Source organism: Camellia sinensis, chromosome 3 (genome assembly GCF_055761805.1).
Source record: "Camellia sinensis isolate YWXY chromosome 3, ASM5576180v1, whole genome shotgun sequence".
NCBI lineage: Eukaryota > Viridiplantae > Streptophyta > Magnoliopsida > Ericales > Theaceae > Camellia > Camellia sinensis.
In genome coordinates this window covers 173,903,767-173,925,879 of record NC_138963.1, presented here as the reverse complement: position 1 = coordinate 173,925,879, position 22,113 = coordinate 173,903,767, and the positions used below count along the sequence as shown (strand labels likewise).

Here is a 22,113-nt window from a genome sequence, read left to right as displayed (position 1 = left end):
TTATGTGAGGTTTCCACATGTAAAGCTACTATAATTGCAAGGAATTTCTAGGCTATGAAGCGCTTGACCTGTCCTTGTTGACTTCATTGCTGGCCCAAAAAGTTAAAATAAATGAAACAAATATTTAGTTTTTTATTTTAATTAGTTTTTATCCTATTCTTGAAACAAATATTTAGTTTTTATCCTATTCTTGAAAATTAACTATTTTAATTATTATTTTTTTATATTTTTTTTTACAGAAATAGGTGTAAAATATTAAAAAGAATATTTAATTTATTTTTAATAAATTTTTGCTTTTGTAATTAGAAAAACATGTTTACCAAAACAACCAATCATCACTTTTTAAAACTTGCTGGGTTGCTTGGTTAATTATTTTATCAACTATTCACAGTAGTCGATACAATAATCTTTTAATTTGTATTTTTTTTTTAACAAAAATATAACTTTTGTATTTTCTTGGCGGCCTTTTCTTTGTTGATGGATTTGCGTTGTATTATTTTTTTTGTACTCTTTTGCCAATACGTCAATAATAAGGCCTCGTTTACCTATAATAATAATAATAATACCTCATTTTTACCATTGAAATCTGATTTGAGATATATCTACTGAAGAACTAGTCATAAGGAACGAAATTTTCAGATAACTCAAGAAGTTGTGGCACTTTGTAAGGCCTTGAGATATAAGTTTTGATTAGTCATTTGGGTGACAGCACATACGATTGATAGGACAAACCTTCCAGGTCTAGACGAGCCGTACCAAGTATTAGAAGTATGGATTCAAATTCCCGTCTATGTGTTAATCCGCGACTTATCGCTATATGATTGAATCAGTCTGTTATATAGCGAGTAACTTCTAGGGTATATATGATTGAATGACTCTATTATATAAGTACCACCTAAGAGTGATTTCTCGGGTCTTGAATCCTTAGAGTCTAACCCCAAAGGTCACTCCGCTGTTGTTGTTAGGCTTTTAAGTTTTCAGGTGAAGTTGGGCCTTTTTTTTTTTTTTTTTTTTCTTTTTTTGACAGTGCAATTTTGGGGGTTTTTTTTTTTGGGTGGGTGGGTGGGTGGGGGGGGGGGGGGGAACTCTTTAGCCTGTCTCAACTAAAAAAAATTGAGGGAGGATTCTATTTACATTAAAAAAATTATTAAATACTCACAATTCTCAGTACATTTTAATTATTTAAGATTTTATGTTACTCTCAGTACGCCTTATATTTTTTTTAAATTACCCTTTAAGGTACACCCAAATAATAATAAAGTCACCATGTTGAGACTTACAATATTGAACAATATTGTTTGATTTAGACTTTCAAATCCGAATATGTTGACTTTGTTAGGATCTAAAAGTCTAAACAACAATGAAAGAATTGTTTTTATACTCAAAATATCAAGTATGGATTAATGGTGTAGCACATTATTTGGCAAGACATTGGGTGAGTTTGTCTGGTACTCTTACATGGAAGTTCAGACCTCCTTTTTGGCTATTACTCCTCTTTGGAGAAAGATGTTTTGTCGTTTTTGATGGTTTTTCCACCTTTTATCATATACGATTTATTCTATAATTTTGACCAAAAAAACCCTTCAAAAACCTTTGAGTAGATTTCTCAATAGTGTTATTCCTTCTGTTTACATACAAGGAAGGTTTGTGGGTTTGTAGGGAGAGAGAGAGGGGAAAAGAAATAATGATGTTGGTGATGATAGTGAGTTTTGATGGAGTGAATTGAATTGTTAAAAAAATGAAATGAAAATAACAAAATTGAGCCAACTTAAAAAAAAGTTCATTAAAGATGAAAGCAAGCCAATTTATTTTAAAAAATTAAAACTAGGCTTATTTTTGTTTCTTTTGGACTTTTTTCAATATATATATATAATTTTTAATATCATCTATTTGAGCCGGATCTAAAAAGTAAAAATATTTTCACTTAATTTAAAAAAAAATAAGTCGATCTGAAAAGCCAAAAATACCCAACTGCTAACAACTCAACTGATTGAAGATGCTCCTTTTATTTGAAATATATTTATTCTATTTATTTGGTCTCTCAATATTTTGAACAATTACATATTTTTATGTCCCAAATGATTTCTCTTCATCAGTCTTCCTCATCTTAAATCCTAAAAACGATAATTAAAAAATAAAAATAAAATATTAATTGACAATAACAATTATAGATAAAGAAAATACATAGTGCTAATCAACTGAGATTAGTTTAATTGAACAGAATTCTTAAAGATCTAGAGTACAAGACTTGTCATAGATAATTTTTTCCTTTTATTAATTACGACGTCTGATGTATCATAAAAATAAGAAAATAAAACGACGTTATATGTTCTTCATATTGAAGAGAAGTGTGAAGGTTGCAAAGTCCATGCAGTAGTAGTGGGAAATGAGAGGGGCATTTGGTTGCAATAAACCATGGAAGGGCTTTCATGGTTGTGGATCCCTTCATATGTAGTAATCACATAGCTTGAGTCTTCTCCGTCTCTTTCTACTCTCTTCTTCACATTGCACCCTTGTGTTGAACACCTGTAGTAGTTCCTGTTTTTCACCCCCCCCAATATAAAGTGCAAGTTAATTGATCATCACATACAAGTTAAAAGCACGAGATCTTCTGTCTTAATTTTTTTTTTTTTTTTTTAATACATTCTTAATCATTAACTCATGTTTTAAGATTCAAGTGTCTTGAACTACTCACATCAACATGTCTCGAGATTTAGCGTGAGTAGTGATATACAAACAAAAGAGTTATATAAAAAATTAATACGAAATAATGTAGTAACTCTTGATTTTATCACAGTAAAAAGCTCATCCGGTTAGTTTATATTTTCACAAATGTCACTATCACATCATTCTTCTTAAAAATTTTGTATAAATATAATTTTTGAATTCAATCATTTTTGAAGAAATGTAACAAGCAGCATAGTTGTTAGTGCTTCTACTGCAAAACATAAGCACATGTGGTGAACCCTAGTTGCAAAACTTCCAATGGTAATACATTACCTAGAGCTTGCTTGCGATGGTGAACAAGAGCATTCATGTCTCACAGGCAATTTGGCAATCACCTGGTGAGATGGATTGAACAAATATAGTCTATGTATATAGTTAGCTTCAATTAGTTGGACATTGAATCTAGTTTTTTCAATGAGAGAGCCAATGGGTTCGATAGCATACTTGTGTTATCGGACTACTCTTTTTTTTTATCAGCAAAAAGAAGTTTTATTAATGGAAAAACATACGTAGTATGTAAAAGTACATCAATAAAGAGGTGGGTGCAAAAAGAATCACAGTGGTACATCAAAATCCCAACCAGGTTGGCTATCGGACTAGTCTTTTAACAAAAAATTAGATTAAATGTTCAATACGTGCTATGGGATCTACCATCTCATAAAAAATTAGACCGAATATCCAATTACCGAAGATAAGTAAAACTTCATAATTAGCACCTAATCATTTCTTTAACTTGTAAAATCGGCCCCAGCCTTCCAACGGATTAATTTAAAAATTACATAGCATAAATTAAAAATGATTAATTTAATAAAAAACATACGTAAGATGAATTAAAATGGGTTAATTTTAGAACATGGTGGAAGAGTTCCACTATTATAGGACTTGACAATGATTACCAAGACCATAATTACAGGCATGCCCAGGTACATGTTGGGAATACCTTTCAAACAGTACACTAAAATATGCATATACATATTAATTAATCACATCCACATATTCTTTTTATCTCATCCATATTCTTAAATAATTAATGAGGTTGCTTTTTGTGAAATGAACTTGAGAATCCAAATTTGACTTATATATATATATATATATATATGATGATGATGATCGTCTTTATAATTTAATCATCGGTGATGGTGGCCTAATGGTAAGCCAATCCCTGACCTAGCAAGAGGTCTTGGATCGACACTCGGGGGTGTGTCTGCAGACACATTGTACTCCTATCATATAATAACATGGGACGCCTATTGTGAAAAGGTAATTAGCACCCATCAGTGCCCCGGTTGAAATCCCTTTTTATGAATTAGATTAAATTTGACTGACAACTAATTATCTTGGAGTCATAGCTTGCGGAAGCAATGATGACCCCAAAGAGTTTCCTTTTTCTGTGGGCCAAAAAAAAATAATAATCTTTATATTACAACAACCATGATAGCACTTTTTATCCAGGGTATGCTCCTATCACCTGAATCCTCTCATAGATCCGTAGATTTGAACCCACCAAGATTTTATAGGTAAATAAAAGCCTCAATTGGGGGCAAAAGTTGCAAGTCAACAAGTGATTCAATTTTTAAGTGCAAAAGAAAAGTGTATAGAAAAATTAATGTGTAGATTTTTCTTTTAAGTATTAAATTTAAATTGATTCATTAATTTTATTTTATTTTTTGCATGTGGCATTACTGAAATAACAAAAGTTTTAGCAATTACTGAATAGATAGATGATGATGCTATGAAAATAGTAGAAAGGCTGATCAAATCTACTTGACAATTGAAGATTGATTGATTGCATGTAGTTTTCTCACTTACATGATCAACATAGATGAAGCACTTAAAATGATAGACATCGAAGAGTAATTAATTAGCTAAAATGTGTATATATATTTACCTTGGATTGGGGCTGTTTTTAACCATCTTCTTTCCATATTTTCTCCATCTAAATCCATCATCCATGATCTCTATATCAGACTTTGTTCGAAATGCGATCCTACATCCCACATCCATCTTCACTCTCTTCAATCCACTTCTACATTTTCTACACACAATAATAATATATGTGATCAAACTACAAGATTAGTATTAAAACATATATAGAGAGAGAGAAGAACAACAACAACAATAAGGCCAATGATTATCTGTTCTCAAATCTGTGTTTTCTGTCTCAAAATACTCACATTCATCAAATCAAGTGAGAATTTTAGCAAAACTAGTTTATTTTCTATAACAAAGATGAATAGCAAGGGCACTAACACTTGCATGTGAGTTGGGTTTCTTGGAACTTTGTTGATGGAATTGAAGGAACTTCCACTACTCCTTTCTTGCAAGACAGTAGAGTGCTGTGAGAGAGACGCAGTGGTAGTGAAGTTAGAAATGGCATGTTCCTCAGGTTGATCCAGCTCCAGCAGTACTGGAAGATACTTTGATGGTGCAAAATCTTGATGATAATGATCATAACCGTCCATTACATATGTAGTACTGTAACTAGTTTGATCATCAAGATGAGGATGAGGATGAGGATGAGGATAAGGATTAGCGTTTTTGGATTGAGGGAAGTTTGCTGCTAGGAAAGTGGAGTTGGACATGGTGGCGTGAGAGGGGAGTTAGGGCCAAAGACTAAACAAAGACTTGGCTTTTAAAATGCTATTTACTTCGTCCAATTTGATACCTTGGACTGCTTGCTTTTCATATATATATATATATATATATATACACTCACATGTCACCGTGTTATGTATGAAATAAAATAAAATATTATTTATTAAAAATATAATAACTATATTTAATTTTTTAATATTTTATCTCTCGTAAATAAAATTTTATATATAAGTTTAAGGGTTTTGTTTCAGATATTCCTCTACTATAACATAGAGTATAAATAGATTAAAATTATTATATTGATAATTAATAATTAAAAACATGACATAGTTCTAATATTTCACTATTTTAAAATAAAAATTTATGAATTTTAAAAATTTGTCATATTGGTTTTTAAAAGGGAAATAATTAAAGAAATTTTAAAAACTTAATGAGTAAGAAAGAATCACCGTACCATATAAAACCGTTAAAATCACAGTTAAACCAGCAAATCATTCAAACAAAAAGTGGTTTAACTTAATCAGTTAGGTCAAAAAACCAACCAATTTACACAAAAATTAATTAATTAAAACTTTTAAATTTTATTTTATTAAAATTTAAATTGTCACTAAATATGGAAAGCAATCTATTAATTTAAATTTAAAATTGGCACAATATAAATTTAAAATTATAATAATTTATCCCCATGATTTATAAGTTTTAAATATAAATTTAAAATTATGATAATTATCTCATAATTTTTGTATTAAGGAGTAGTAAGAGTGACGTTGAGATTACCAATATATCTATACATTTTACAAAAGAATAATTGTAAGGAGAGATATTATGAGAGTTTCAAAACTCATACAAAATTATTTTTAAAATTAAAACTTCTATGTATGATTGTAAAATAAAAGTTAAATAGAATGGGAATTTTTTTAATTGTTTAAAATGAAGAAAATCAAAAAAATTGGTATGAAATATTGATCATAAGATTTTTCAGTAAAAAATCTCTTTTTACTTATATAAATGGGAATATAAGATTCACTTCATGTAAGTGAAGCAATTCAATTTTTTTTTTCTTTTCCCGATGTGAGATTGTAAAATAAAAAGTAAATGAAAGGTAGCCAATGAGAATTTTCTTAATTGTTTAAAATTAAGAAAATTCAATAAGGGGTTTGGAGCTCTTAGAAAGTTTCCCCTTACAAATCTGATTTCCCTTATATAATATATAGATAGATAGATAGTAAAACAAACTTTACTTTTTCTTCTTCTCCCGATGTAGGATTATAAAATAAATCATAAATTAATTAGAGTTTTATTTTTATATAGTTAAATGAAAGTTGGTCAACGTTAATTTTTTTAATTGTTTAAAATTAATAAAATCAGTATGAGAAATCGTAATTAATCCGGCGAATTGGTCAAATCCAAAATGGTTCAGCCTAATCGGTTAAGCCAAATGACCAATCAATCTATACAAAAATTAATTAATTAAAACTTTTAAATGTTATTTTAATTTTAAAATTTAAACTGTCTTGAATTAAAGTATATACAATACTATACTATTAAGATTTATTTTATGTAAGTGAAAAAACTCTTTTTTTTTTTCTTTTTCCGATGTGGGATTATAAAATAAAAGTTAATAATTATTTGGATGAAAAATTTATTTCTAATCAAGCAATTTCAGTCTTTCAATCTTTAATCAGATTAATCTTTAGTTGATTTCAAATCAAACAAATCTAATCAATATATTTTGATAAAATCGCGACTAAACAAACGAATCAATCAAATTAAAAATGATTTAGCTTAATCAACTAGTTCAAAATTAATTAATTAAAACTGTTAAAATTTAAACTATATTGAATTAAAACATGCACAACACTACAATATTAAATGGGATGGGAGTATAAGATTTACTTTATAGAAATAAAACAACTCATTTTTTTTTTCTTCTCCCAACGTGGGACTATCAAATAAATGGGATAATATTAAATGGGATGGGAGTATCAGATTCATTTTATATGAGTAAAACAACTCATTTTTTTCCTTCCTCTTCCGATGTGAGATTATCAAATAAAAACTAGCCAATGAAGATTTTTTTAATTGTTTAAAATTAAGAAAATTAAGAAAATTAGTATGAGATATTGAAACTCTCACAAGACTCCTCACTAAAAATCTCATTTTCCTTATATAATATACAGATTAGAGGATGTGCACACCTATGTGGGTCTACCTTAAATTTGTAGTTACAATTTACAGATTTGTAATTATAAATGGGTAAATTATATTGGTCTCTATATTTTATTCCTTGTATTATTTTAGTCCCTCCACTTTTAATTGGTTCAATTTTGACTTTTAATTTTAAATTTTGTATTAATTTAATTTAATTGATAATGCCGTTAGTATTTTTGACGAAAAACAATCACTAAATTAGTAAAATTTAACTTGTTGAGTTTAATAAATTTATAATTTTACTTTAAAAAATATAACACATGCCACTTATATGCATATTTTTCATTAAAAAAAATATTAGAAGTTATAATCAATTGAATTAAATTGAAACAAAATCATAAATTCATAGTCAAAATTGAGCTAATTGAAATTAAAGTAACTAAAATGATGCGGGGACCAAAATACAAGGACCACTGTCTCAATTCACCCATTACAAATCCAGTGTATTTGAAAACAGTTATAAAAGGGTAATTTAAAAAAAAAAAAAAAAAAATCTATGACATTACCACTAACTCTGGTATATGCTTAATATGATAATATAGATAAATACTAGCAATGGGTGCAAACACGGTAAGTTTGTAATTTTACACTTAAATCTTTGAATGATTTGATAATGTAGGAACGATTTGATGAATGATAAAAAAAATTTAGCAATTTGAATAATTTGATGAAACATTATGAGATGAGGAAGTTATTAGATATAGGTATTATGGGAAAACAAAAAAAAAAAAAATATCAAGAGAGGTGCACATTTTATATAATATAGAATATAAACACAATTTTGTTATGGATATAAAAATTAAACATACAATACAATAATAAATATGAATGGATAACATTTTTTAAAAAAGAAATTGTTAGTACACCACCAATTTTTTAAATGTGGAATTACATTCCCATGGGATAGATTTTTTTTACATAAACATGAAACAGAATCACTTGTGTCTCATATGTTTTTATAATTTTTTTTTATTCCAATTATATTGTAATTCCCTTTTTTTTTAAATATTATTTGAGAGGGAGATTTATGATCTGGATTGGGCCGTGGTACGGGCCGGACAGATTTGGGTCAGACAGAGTTGCGCCGTGCAGATTTGGGCCGAACGGGTGTTGGGTCGAGCTGTATTGCCCGGCCTTGGAGGAAGCTGCTCGGTTAAGGCAGCGCATGGATTGACCGAGCTGCAAGGATCCGTGGGTACGACTCCGGTCAGGTGAAAAGTCCAGCGCCAGGAAAGGCAATGTTGGACTGAGATACCCCGTTTGCTCGGCAGGTAAGTCGACCGCAGACAAGCGTGAGTTGCCCCGATCTCGACTTTGCCTAGATTCCGCCGAGTCCGGTCCTCACCTGAGCTTCGCTGTTGGAGTACTTGGGCATGAAGCGCAGCATGGCAGATTATGGCCGAGATGGTATTGCCCGACTGCCAAGCTCCCAGAAGAGTGGATGGGCAGTTGGGTTAGGTAGAGCTCAGCAAGGTGTATGCTGACAGATGGGATAGCAGTGCCACGTGTTGAAAGGGCACTGGGAGTAGATTTGGGGCGCAGAAGGTATATAAGCATGTCTGCGCCCCCCATACGAAAGTGGAACATTTGGTAAGGAAATTCCTACACTCAAACACTCCTCTCTCTCTCTCTCTATCCTAAGGTGTGTGCTAACTTGATCGTCGGAGGGTTTTTCCGGCCACACACCGCCGGGTAGCTCACCGTTATTTGCTCGTAGGTGATCGGACATAAACGGATCTCGGAAGAAATGAGTACGGGCTTGCCAAGATATTTGCTCCCCGTACAATTGGTGCCGTCTGTGGGAAAGCTTGACAGACAAAACCTTGTCTTCCAGGCTTATCTGATCGCCGTCCATGGCTAACAACGACGAGTTTCCGTTGTTTGCCATAGACGGAGCCACCCCGGAGTTCACCTGAAGGAGAGAAGGACCTCCCGCCATCCATCCAATGGCGGACTTGGGAACACCCACCGGAGGACAATCAGGAGACGCGCGGGATAAGCGCGGAAGAAGTCATGGATATTCACGAAGTCCAGACGGTCATCGGTGGAGGAGAGACTCACACGCCAGACGTCTGGAAAGTAAGTTGAGGGACCAAGACGCTGTCATCCGGCGAATGGCGACGGAGATGAAGGATCTGAAGCGGCATGTCAAGGGAAAGGGTGTAGACGGAGTGGTAGACCGCAGTGAGCGCACCCCGTCCCGCCGTTCAGGCAGTCAGAGTCAGCGATACACTCCATCCATTTCCATTACCAGAAGCTACAAAGTTGGTGATTCAGGAGTTCACGCGGAAAATTCCAGTACGCAGGATAGCACCTACCAGCCCTCGCGTCCGGTGACGACGGCGAGGTATTCATATTCCGCTCACTCAGAGGATTTGCGGGCAGTCTTGAAGGAACGAGCTCGCCGGCGGGAGGCTCAAAGGGTGCCGGCGTTTCAAAGGCTATCCTACGGGGTTCACGCCAGCGAGGAGGTCGGAATGCCTCCACCCCGCCAAGCAACGCCACTCTTTGTAGATACGGACTTGGCTAGGCTGAGCGCCACCCCTTTTTCTCTGGAAATAGAAACAACACCGCTTCCGGCAGCCTTCCACCAGCCTAAGTTCACACTTTACGACGAAAAAAACCGATCCTTACATGCATGTAAGCCACTTCCGACAGGTTATGGCCGGACATAGGCGAAATGACGGACTTATGTGCCTAATCTTCCCATCAAGTTTAGGCGAGCTAGGCTTAAAGTGGTTCGAGAGGTTGCCGGAAGGGAGCATACAAAGGTGGCATCAGTTGGCCGAGGCCTTTATGACACGCTTCAAAACTAACACAAAAACACCAAAGGAAGTCGATCACTTACTAAGTGCCAAGATGGAACCGAACGACACGCTGAAGGCATACAACTCCAAGTATTGGGAGACCTTCAACGAGATCTTGGATTGCCCGGTCAACCTTGCAATCACTCAATACAAGCGTGGTCTCCCGGTCGGACATAGACTGCGGGACTCGCTTACCATGCACCAACCGACATCCATGGGCCAGCTCATGTAGCGCATCAATGAGCACATCTGGGTCGAGGATGATGCGTCAGCATCTACCGTGAAGGCAACTCCGGTCGCAACAGACAAGAAGGCATCAGGTAAAGTGCACGTAGTTCGGCAAGAGTCCAGCCGCTCAAGCGACCGAGCGGAGGAATCGGACCGTGGTTCGAATCGCAAAAACCGGGGCAGAGAACGTCAGAATAACCGGGTTGACTACCCCCGAGATGATGTGACCGACGCAAACAGAAGGTTGAAGGCACGGACTGGCATAACCACAGTCTTCAAGATTCCAATCTATCGCATACTTAGCGAGATCCGAGGCGAGGAATATGTCCGATTTCCCGCTAAGTAGGGCGATGGACAAAAGGGCTTCAATCTGCGGTATCGTTGCACATTTCATCGGGAGCGAGGTCACCGAACAGAGGACTGTCTGCCTTTGAGGCAACACTTGGAAGAGCTAGTCGCAGCCGGGCACCTGGATCTTTACATTGATGGGGGCGTTAAGGCAAATCAAGTTCCGATTGATCCGCGGGGACCGGATGACCGAGATGCACCACAGGGGGTTGTGAATGTCATCCACGGCATAGTGGAACCGGCGCGCGTTTGTGAGCTCCGTGGCATGATCAAGAAGGCAGAGCACATGAGGGAAGTTTTGTCAGTTCAGCCTGCGCTCAAGAGAGGGAAGACGGAAGCGAAAGATGTGATCAGCTTCTCTTCAAAGGACTTGGAGCGCATTCAGACACCGCATAATGACGCCTTAGTGGTAACACTCCGCGTCAAGGAATTCGATGTCAAACGGATCTTGATCGATCAGGGAAGCTCGGTCGAGATCATGTACTACGACGCGTTCAAGCAGCTCGAGCTCCGAGATACGGATTTGGTCCCGGCGACTTCGCCATTGGTTGGCTTCAACTCACAACCGGAGTGGCCTTTGGGAAAGATTATCCTGCATGTCAAAGCGGGATCCGTGGTCAAACAGATGGAGTTCTGGGTGTTACAGGTGCCATCTACTTACAATTTGATCCTTGGAAGGGGGTGGCTACACGCTATGCAAGCCGTGGCATCGACTTTTCACCAAGTAATGAGATTCCCCTCGGCTATGGGGGCAATCGAGGAGATTTGGGGCGATCAGGTCATGTCAAAGCAGTGCTTCGTGGCAGTCAACGGTAGCCGGGCTGCCAAGGGATTCATTCAGATGATTGAGGGACCGGAGGACCAGGGTGTCTTGGATGATGTGGGCACCAAGGCCGAGGACAAAGCTGTCGAGGAATTGGTGGAGGTGCGAATTGATACAAAGCAGCCGGACAAGTTCTTCTTGCTCGGCTCCAGCCTTACTGCCACAGAACGGACCGAGATAGTTGAGTTTTTGATGGCCAACGTCGAGGTTTTTGCATGGTCGCCTTACAACATACCCGGCTTCGATCCAAGTTTTATTTGCCATCATCTCAATGTCTTCCCCGGAGCCAACCCAGTCATTCAGCGAACAAGGAAATCGGCGCTGCATCACGCCGAGGTGGTTGCGGAGGAAGTCAAGAATTTGCTGGAGGCACGAGCAATTCAAGAAGTGCACTATCCTCGATGGATCTCAAATACAGTGGTGGTACCGAAGAAGAATGAGAAGTGGTGGGTTTGCGTTGATTACAAGACCCTCAATCGAGCTTGTCCGAAAGATAGCTTTCCTTTGCCTAGAATTGACCAGCTTGTGGATTTGACGGCTGGACATAACAGGCTGAGTTTCTTGGATGCCTACCGCGGCTATCATCAGATTGCCATGCATGGCCCCGACCGAGAAATCACCTCATTTACTACACCAAGGGGACTCTTCTGCTACCGAGTCATGCCTTTTGGTTTGAAAAACGCCGGGGCAACTTTTCAGAGGATAGTGACCAAGATGTTTGCTCCGTTACTGGGCCGGACAGTGGAAGCTTACATTGATGATATGGTGGTTAAAAGCCAGTATCAGGCAGATCATTTGTCCGACTTGGCCGAGATGTTCGCCATTCTCAAAAAGCACAAGCTACGCCTGAATGCGTCCAAGTGTGCCTTCGACGTGGGATCCGGGAAATTTTTGGGATTCCTAGTCACGAACCGGGGTATCGAAGCAGACCCTACACAAATCCAAGCCGTGCAAAAGTTAAAACAACCTAGCTCAGCGAAAGACGTGCAGCATCTGGCCGGAATGGCCACCGCGCTTAATCGATTTATAAGTCGGTCATCAGATCGCTGCTGCCCTTTCTTTCAGTCTTTAAAATCAAAGTTCTCCTGAGATGAAGAATGTGACCGTGCTTTGTCCGAGCTCAAGGAGTATCTGTCGTCAGCGGCACTGTTGGTCACACCGGAGCCTGGAGAAGTACTCTATCTTTATTTGGCCGTGTCACAGCATGCAGTCAGTGCGATGCTCGTCCGGGCTGAAGGAATTAAGCATCTCCCCATCTTTTATGTCAGCAAAACTTTGCTACCGGCGGAGTCGAGATACTTGTCGTTGGAGAAGCTTGCTTTGGCATTAATGATAGCTTCAAGAAAATTGGCACACTATTTCCACGTACATATCGTCATCGTCTTGACCGAGTTCCCCCTCAAAGCTTTATTCGAGCGGGCAGACTTCTCCGGTCGGATTCTTAAGTGGGCAGTCGAGTTGGGACAGTTTGACATAAAGTTCCAGCCGCGCACAGCCATCAAAGCCCAGACTTTGGCCGACTTCGTTGCCGAATTCTCACCTGGAACTCATCCGGTGTGCCCGGTCGATATTACCGTGGCAGATGATGAGGTACACGCAAGACCATCCGAGATACAACCAGTCCGTGGAGGTAGCAATACAGAGTCTGCGCGCACCACTGAAGCACCCTCAGTTTGTACAGTTTTACCACCCGGTGATGCGATGACGGAGTTGAGTATCACCGACCCACCTGCTCTGTCCGGTCCCGCATCACCAGGGGGTGGAAGAAATGGAACCACACAGCTCAAAGCCTGCGGTCGGCATAGTACCGCCACCTGGTGATTCGCCTACGGACTTGAGCATTACAGATCAACTTGCTGAGTCCTGTGCCGAATCATCAACGGGGACTGAATTGGAACCAATCAACACAGCACTTGAAACCGCACAGCCGAGCAATTGTGACCCCATCAACCTTCAAGCCTCTCAGGACCCCTCAGAATGCTGGAAACTCTTCGTAGGGGAGATGTGAAAACTTTTTGTTGATGGAGCCTTGAACCGTCACGACGCCGGGATAGGTATTGTTTTGATATCACCGGACGGGTTGACAATTGAACACTCTATCACCCTTGGCTTCCCTGCATCCAACAATGAGGCTGAGTACGAGGCGCTTTTGGCCGGTCTCAAGAGCGCGCTCCAGATGCAAGCATCAGAGTTAATGGTTTACAGTGATTCCCAACTTGTGGTTAACCAAGTTTCTGGGGTCTACCAGGCCAATGATGACAGAATGATGAAGTATCAAGCTTTGGTCAGGGACCACATCAAGCGATTCCAGGCGATCAGAGTCCAACTGATTGGCCGAGAAGAAAATGACCGGGCAGATAAGCTGGCCGGCCTGGCCTCTATGGTCGACCGCTCATATCCCAACCCTCTTTTGATCGACTTCCTACCGACACCCAGTATTAACGAAACCGAGCAGACAGAAGTATTTTGCGCCGACCTAGGTCCGTCCTGGATAGACTCTATCATTGTTTTTCTAAGTGAACGGACTCTTCCAACCGACAAGAAGAAAGCACACAAAGTACGTGTAAAGTCAGAGCGGTTTTGGCTCTCTCCTTCGGGCGTTTTGTACAAAAAATCTTTCACCGGTCCTTACCTGAAGTGTGTGCACCCACGTAGCGTGGAAACCTTCCTGTATGAAATTCACGAAGACATCTGTGGCAGTCACATTGGGGGCAGGTCCTTGGCCTACCGAGCTATTTTACAGGGCTATTGGTGGCCGTGCATGCAGGCCGACGCCCAGAAATATGTTCGCAAGTGCGAAAAGTGCCAGAAGTTTGCACATCAAATCCACCAGCCGGCCAGAGAACTTCTTCCCCTCACCAGCCCTTGGCCTTTTGCAATATGGGGGTTAGATATAGTGGGACCGCTCCCAACCGCACCAGGCAGCCGCAAATTCTTCATCACGGCAACGGGCTACTTCACCAAGTGGATTGAAGCTGAGCCTTTGGCAACCATTAAGGAGAAAGACGTGAAGCGGTTTGTCTGGCAGAATGTGGTAACACGCTTCGGCGTCCCCAAAATTTTGATCTCTGATAATGGCACCTAGTTTGACGGCCGCCTCTTCAGAGGGTTTTGTGCAGATTTGAAGATTGAATTCTACAACTCCACCCCGGCTTACCCACAGTCCAACGGTCAAGCCGAGATGTCGAACAAAACCATTCTTGACGGGCTGAAGAAACGGCTGGAGAAGGCGAAGGGAAAGTGGGCTGAGGAACTCCCTAGCATCCTCTGGGCATACCGTACAACCCCTCGGAGGTCGACCGGGGAAACTCCGTTTGCGTTGGCTTATGGCATGGAGGCGGTCATTCCATTGGAAGTTGGCATGCCCACTCTTAGAAGTGAAGGTTTTGAGCCCGAGCTGAACGCCGAGGCCATTGCTCTAGAATTAGATCTGGTGGAAGAACGCCGGGAAAAGGCTCTTATCCATGAGGCCGCCTACCAGCAAGAGCTCTCCAGGAAGTACAACAAGATGGTGCACCCCAGACCGTTCAAGGTGGGTGATTGGGTCTTGAGAAAAGTTATGGGTAACACCCTGGTGCCAAGAGAAGGCAAGCTAGGTGCAAATTGGGAAGGACCCTACAAGGTAACCGGTCTGGCAGGCAAGAAGGCATACCACTTGAAGGATTTGGATGGTAGAGCAATCCTGCGGCCATGGAATGCGGCCAATCTCAAACTGTACTATTTCTAGCTTTTGTTTTCTTTTTGTGCAAAGGAATTTTTTGCCTTACACTTCAGAATGTAATTCTTTTTGTCAATATATAAAAGTGTCTTCTTTGCTTCAGCATTTTGATTGATTGCTTAGAGTACTTGAGATTCTCAACCGAGATGATTTAATCCGGTTGAAAGAATTGATGTTTTGTTCAAATTAGGTATTCTCAACCGAGATGATATACTCCGGTTGAAGGAGTTAATGGTTTGTTCAACTCTGGGATTCCAACCGAGATGACCTACTCCGGTTGAAGGAGTTGATGGTTTGTTCAACTCTGGGATTCCAACCGAGATAACCTACTCTGGTTGAAGGAGTTGATGGTCTGTTCAACTCTGGGATTCCAACCGAGATGAGTTACGCCGGTTGAAGGCGTTGATGGTCTGTTCAACTCTGGGATTCCAACCGAGATGAGTTACGCCGGTTGAAGAAGTTGATGTTTTGTTCAACTCAGAGATTAAAACGGAGATGATTCACTCCGGTTGAAGAAGTTGATGTTTTGTTCAACTTATGTATTTTAAACTGAGATGTGTTGCTCCGGTTGAAAGAGTTGATGTTTTGTTCAAATTAGGTATTCTCAACCGAGATGATATACTCCGGTTGAAGGAGTTGATGGTTTGTTCAACTCTTTGATTCCAACCGAGATGACCTACTCCAGTTGAAAGAGTAGATGGTTTGTTCAACTCTGGGATTCCAACCGAGATGAGTTATGCCAGTTAAAGGCGTTGATGGTTTGTTCAACTCAGAGAGTAAAACCGAGATGATTCACTCCGGTTGAAGAAGTTGATGTTTTGTTCAACTTATGTATTTTAAACTGAGATGTGTTGCTCCGGTTGAAAGACTTGGTGATTTGTTCAACTTTGATGTTCCCACCGAGATGGTTGTTCCGGTTGACGAAGTTCAATTTTGCTACTTATATCGCGATGTGCATTCCGGTTAGGCCTGGTGGTCTAAACCGAGATGTTTTGCTAAAGTTAGAATTGGAGAAAATCGTGCAAACTTTTGTGAAATTAAGGCTCTTTCATTGATGAGAAAATAAGTACAAAGGAGGGGCATAGAGCCCGGTTACATACACACAACACAAAATGAAAGAAAAACTACACTAGGGGGGAAAGATGGGAGAACTCGTCTTCAGCGGCCTCCAGATCAACCGTTGTTCGCTCTTGGGCACCGGCCTCTTTTTCTCCGGGCAACTCCTCGCCGCTTCCCTCCTCGGCATTTACCTTGGTTTCTTTGGCAAGTTCCTCCTCGGCCTCAGCTTGCAACGCGCTAAAGACGTCGTTGGCATAAGGCACAAGATAGACCGGTAGGAAGGTAACCGGAGGAGCGGCAAACACATCGGTGTCAGGGCCTTGACCGAGATGTTCGCAGGCTGACTTCCAGCCTGCTTTGAAATAAATATCCTAAGTAGCAAAGACCTGCTTCTTATAGCTATCCTCGGCCTCTTTGAAGCCGGCGTTATTGGAATCCTCACACTCCTTCTCCCTGGACGCCTTGAGCTCATCCAGCTCGGCCTGAAGTTCGTCTCTCTTCTTCTCGGCCTCCCCAAGCTGGCCGAGCAACCTGTTGTTGTCAGCATTGGCCACTTAAAGTGAGGACTTTGCTCGGCCGAGCTCGGTCTGCAGACTCTGGACTTGGCCGGCAGTGTCATTCGCCTTCTGCCGCAGTCGGTGGATTCGCTCCAGGACCAAGTGCTGCTTTTGGATAGCCTGCAAGGAGAAAGCTGGGACAAATTAGAAACCGTGCAAACACTTAACAAAAATTTCAGCAAAAGATTAAGACTTACCCTGGCCATGGACTTTACTGAAGACTTCACAAGCCGAGTGTCCGGAACGAGGTCGCTACTGACCACATCGCTCGGTAAAAGCAGGGCTTTTGAGAGATCAAAGGCAAGCAGGTGCTCTTTATCACCCTTGATCGAAACGTTAGCCGGGATGTCTTTTCCCCGGTGCTTATGCTGCGGCCGCCATGCTGGAGTTGGGTCTGCGGCATCTGTGGGTTGCTCGGTGGAGAGCTCGGCAACTAGCTCGGCGGATGGATCTGCGCGAGGCCTTTTGCTAGCACGGCGAGCTTCTTGCCTGGATTGCCCGGCAACTGGAGACGCCAAGGCAACCACAGGGCTGCTGGATTGACTGGCAACTTGGGAATGGGGGACAATGCTCGGTATTTCGGCCGATGTCGCGGTCAACAAGTTCTTGATGCGACTCCTTTTCGCCATCTTCTCGGTTTCAGATAACCGGATAAACGGGACGTCTGGCAGAGTTGGGTCTCGGGGAGGAGTTGGAGCACGGAGAAAGTCTGTAACTTCACTCCGGCGTGGTGCTGAGTATCTGTAAGTTGGCACGTAGCCAAGCAATTCGTTACAATCTCGGTGGCTGTAGCGGAGCACGGTCCGGATTGCTTCTGCGTTGGGGTATTGGTAGTTTGCTTGAAAGGCTTGAATTGCTGCATGAGGAATAGGGAAATGGTTAAGCTCAGAATAATTAAAACGAATTAACCAAACAAGACAGCACGGCTAACATGTGGAACCGAAGTTCTTGCTTATGAACCAACCCGGTACCTCGGCTGTTTCGTAATTACCGGTTACCTAGAAGAAATCGTCATCGTGCAAGTCTTTGTCCGGCGTTCCGGTCACGATTTTTTCTTTGCCCGGCCTGATCTTAAGATAGTAAGCGAGAGCATCACCAGTGCGACCGAGAGTATATTGTCGCAATATCTCGGCTAAGCCTAAGTTTGTGCCTAGCCAGTTGTTAAGTCCGTGCACACCGTTTATTATTCGGTAGGTGTTGGTTGACACTTGAGTGGGTGCAAGCCCGGTGCGGCGGAGGAACTCGGTGATCAATGGGTTGAGTGGGAAACGAAGGCCCCCTTCGACGATTGATAGCACGGTGAAGGGGCATTCCTCCCTGCCCCAAGGCGTTGTCTTAATTTCTGCAAGTTCAAGGTGGACATCGGCCGGGATGCCGCACTCCTCCCTGAACGCAGCCAGTGCAGTCGGGGTATCTACGAGAAATCGAAATTTCCCCATGAAGGACCGGCCAAATTTTCTCGGCTGAGGAGGTTTGGCACTGACTTGTGAATTGTTGGCTGCTTGGTCTTTGAGAGCCTCGGAAGTGGTCAGGGGTCCACTTGGACTCTGCAGGAAAAGGTTGTCAAGTGTAAGAGGAAGCACGGTCGCGCGAAACGAGCTTGACTTTAGCTCGGTCATAGATTGTGCCAAACCACCTCAGTTTTGAAGGTTAGCCAAGGAGCCCGGCCTTAAACCGGACCAGATATTAGCCCGGTCGATCGACCAAACCCTTTGCCTACTCCGGTTTTCACTAAGGTTGGGGCAAACATTTTATTAGCTCGGCCGGGGGTGATTTTTTGGATCAAACGAAGTCCTAGAGCCTGGACCGCCCCAGTTCTTCGAAGTTCATCAGCAAAAATGAAGAACACCATGAGTAGTGGGAGGTTTGGGATGATTTCTATGTCCTATGTCCTAAGAACTACGTTCTACTGCCCTATTGTATGAAGTATCAATGAAAATAACAAATAACAAGGGTTGGAAAGCTTACCAATATGGAGCAGTGGCTGCTTCTTCTTCGAGCGCGAGTTCGGGAATGGCAAAGGAGAGGCAAGAGCTTTGGGTTGCTTGGAATGGCAGTGAGTCAGTAAGACCTCAAGGAAGATGAGGGGGGATGTTTATAGAGGAAACGAGACCGCCCAAATTCAAATTCTGGCAAAACGGCGGGTTGGCTGCTCGAGAACCAATGGCAGCCCGCCACGTGTCCCCATTCATGGCGACGTCAGAATTGAAGAGACAGGTTGAAAAGTTGAGGAGCCAACCAGGCTACTTTTAAAGAAGAGGACGTCAGTCGAGGATTATAACCGGGCAAATTTGCAGACAGGAATGTTAACTAGCCCCGTCGTCATTTAGCATTCTGAAGACCGAGGAAGTGTTATCCCGGTCGAAGTGAATAATCCCAGTCACGCTTTCGCGGACGGAATTAAGGAGCAATTGAGAGGGAGATTTATGATCTGGATTGGGCCGTGGTAAGGGCCGGACAGATTTGAGTCAGACAGAGTTGCGCCGTGCAGATTTGGGCCGAACGGGTGTTGGGCCGAGCTGTATTGCCCGGCCTTGGAGGAAGCTGCTCGGTTAAGGCAGCGCATGGATTGACCGAGCTGCAAGGATCCGTGGGTACGACTCCAGTCAGGTGAAAAGTCTAGCGCCAGGAAAGACAATGTTGGACCTAGATACCTGTTTGCTCGGCAGGTGAGTCGACCGCAGACAAGCGTGAGTTGCCCCGATCTCGGCTTTGCCTAGATTCCGCCGAGTCCGGTCCTCATATGAGCTTCGCTGTTGGAGTACTTGGGCATGAAGCGCAGCATGGCAGATTATGGCCGAGATGGTATTGCCCGGCTGCCAAGCTCCCAGAAGAGTGGATGGGCAGTTGGGTTAGGTAGAGCTCAGCAAGGTGTATGCTGACAGATGGGATAGCAGTGCCACGTGTTGAAAGGGCACTGGGAGTAGATTTGGGGCGCAGAAGGTATTTAAGCATGTCTGCGCCCCCCATACGAAAATGGAACATTTGGTAAGGAAATTCCTACACTCAAACACTCCTCTCTCTCTCTCTCTATCCTAAGGTGTGTGCTAACTTGAACGTCGGAGGGTTTTTCCGATCACACACCGTCGGGTAGCTTACCGTTATTTGCTCGCAGATGATCGGACATAAACGGAGCTCAGAAGAAAGGAGTACGGGCTTGCCAAGATATTTGCTCCCCGTACATTATTCATTCATATATATTTTATATTTAATTTTGTGTCTAATTTCTATCTTTCCATACTTAATTATATATATAATTTTGGGTATATATCCATGTTACTCGTTTAAGATCCTTCCTCAACACCTTCCTTGCGTAGAGTTTCCCATCGGTGCATGTTTCATTCTTTTATTAGTATTATAATAAGAATTATAAAACTATGCTACGAACATGCTTATGTCACCACCTTGACGACAGTTGCTCCCTAAGAAGTCCAATCAAAGCCCTTCTGATTTAATGCGTATATGTGTATGAAAAATGCTTGGGAGCACTAATTAGTGCTCTCACTAATTAGGTGGTAGTGGGTCCCGTTATTAATGATGTGATGTTTTGGTCTTAGAGTTGTATTTTTATTTTTATTTTTTTACTTTTTTAATGCATTAGTGCTATTAGTGGTGATGTTTTTAGTGGGATGAATCATTGTTGTATATGTATATATATCACTTTACTTTACATCAGTGTTTTGTAGTTTTTTTTTTTTTCAAGGCTTCGTTTGAGATATGTATTATATTTTAGTTTTTTTAATTATTTTAGTTTAAAATTAAAAAAAATTCGTATAGGTTAGATTTTTTTACTTTTTAATTTTTTTAAGAAAAAAAATAAAATTATTATGATTTAAATATAATATTTTGTCTTATTAATTTTTTAATTTATTTTGTCTTTTTATTATTATTTTAATTTTTTAGTCCCTAAAATCAACATGCCAAATGAAGACTAAGTAAATTTACTAATGTGCATATTTATGATTTCTAGTTTTATGATTTCGTGTGAGTAGTAAATATTTTTAAAATTTTAAATATTACTTTAGTTTCAACAAGAATCAATAATCAAGAAATAAGGAAGGACCGACTAGTTATTTGACAATTCTTCATTTAGGTTTGATTTGGCTTATACTATATAAGTTAAAAAGTCAAAAAGTTACTCCAAAATCCAAAAAGATATCACTATTCACCCAAAAAAAAAAAAAATTAATTTTTTTCTGCCCAAGTACACACCGAATTGACAACAAGCCAGTTGCTGTGCAGCGGCAGTGCACCTAAATGAAAGGATTGGGTGTGATTTGCACACACACCGCTGTTCGGCCTGTGGGGCCTATCACAGATTCCGTTTTGATAATCTGAACCGTTAAATGTGTAGAACTCGTCGAGTACTATATGTCTGCAAAAAATCACATTGATTGGATATCGATAACTATATGATCAAATCAGTTATGTACAACAAATGGATGGTGTTATAATTAATGATTGAAAAATAAATAAGTCTGATCAGATAGCTATCGATATCCGATTAACGTGATTTTTTATAGGTAGATAGTGTTCGACGAGTTACACACATTGAACGGTTCAGATTATTAAAATGGGACTTGTGATGACCCCCACAGGCCAAACAAAACCGTCCAATGCTTTGTACAAAAATTAGGCAATAATTTCCATAGCCAATTCACTCCAGCCGGTTGTACGGTTGGGGCCCACCTCTCACTAATCATCTCTTACACACTTTTTTTTATACAATATTTTAATACACATTTTTTCATGAAAAGCTAAAAAGTTAACTCAAACTTCCATATTTTTTTCTCAACTTTTTTAGTCTAAAAAGACAAAAAGTGCACTTTTTTAGAACACCCCAAACCAGCCCTTATTATGGATATCACATAAATAATATTATATCACACTTTAAAATTATCTAATAACTTTTAATATTTTCTTCGCTAAGCTTATGTCCTAGGCTTGAGGGTGTGTTTGTGTTTGGATTGCATAATAAAATTCATTATATTACCACATTCCTTGATGATAAAATAGCCTGCTTACTAAGCCTCCGTTTGG

General features: G+C 40.4%; 1 protein-coding gene across 1 annotated transcript; it reads right to left on the bottom strand.

The window, feature by feature from the left end:
• Positions 1-2,141: 2,141 nt before the first annotated feature.
• Positions 2,142-5,404, bottom strand: LOC114264572 (uncharacterized). Its single transcript, XM_028205258.2, has 3 exons — positions 4,978-5,404; positions 4,616-4,762; positions 2,142-2,538 (listed from the first exon to the last, which is right to left on the bottom strand). Exons 1-3 carry the CDS (start codon positions 5,307-5,309, stop codon positions 2,334-2,336), a joined length of 684 nt encoding a protein of 227 aa, XP_028061059.1. The 5' UTR covers positions 5,310-5,404; the 3' UTR covers positions 2,142-2,333.
• Between the last annotated feature and the right edge of the window lie 16,709 nt (positions 5,405-22,113).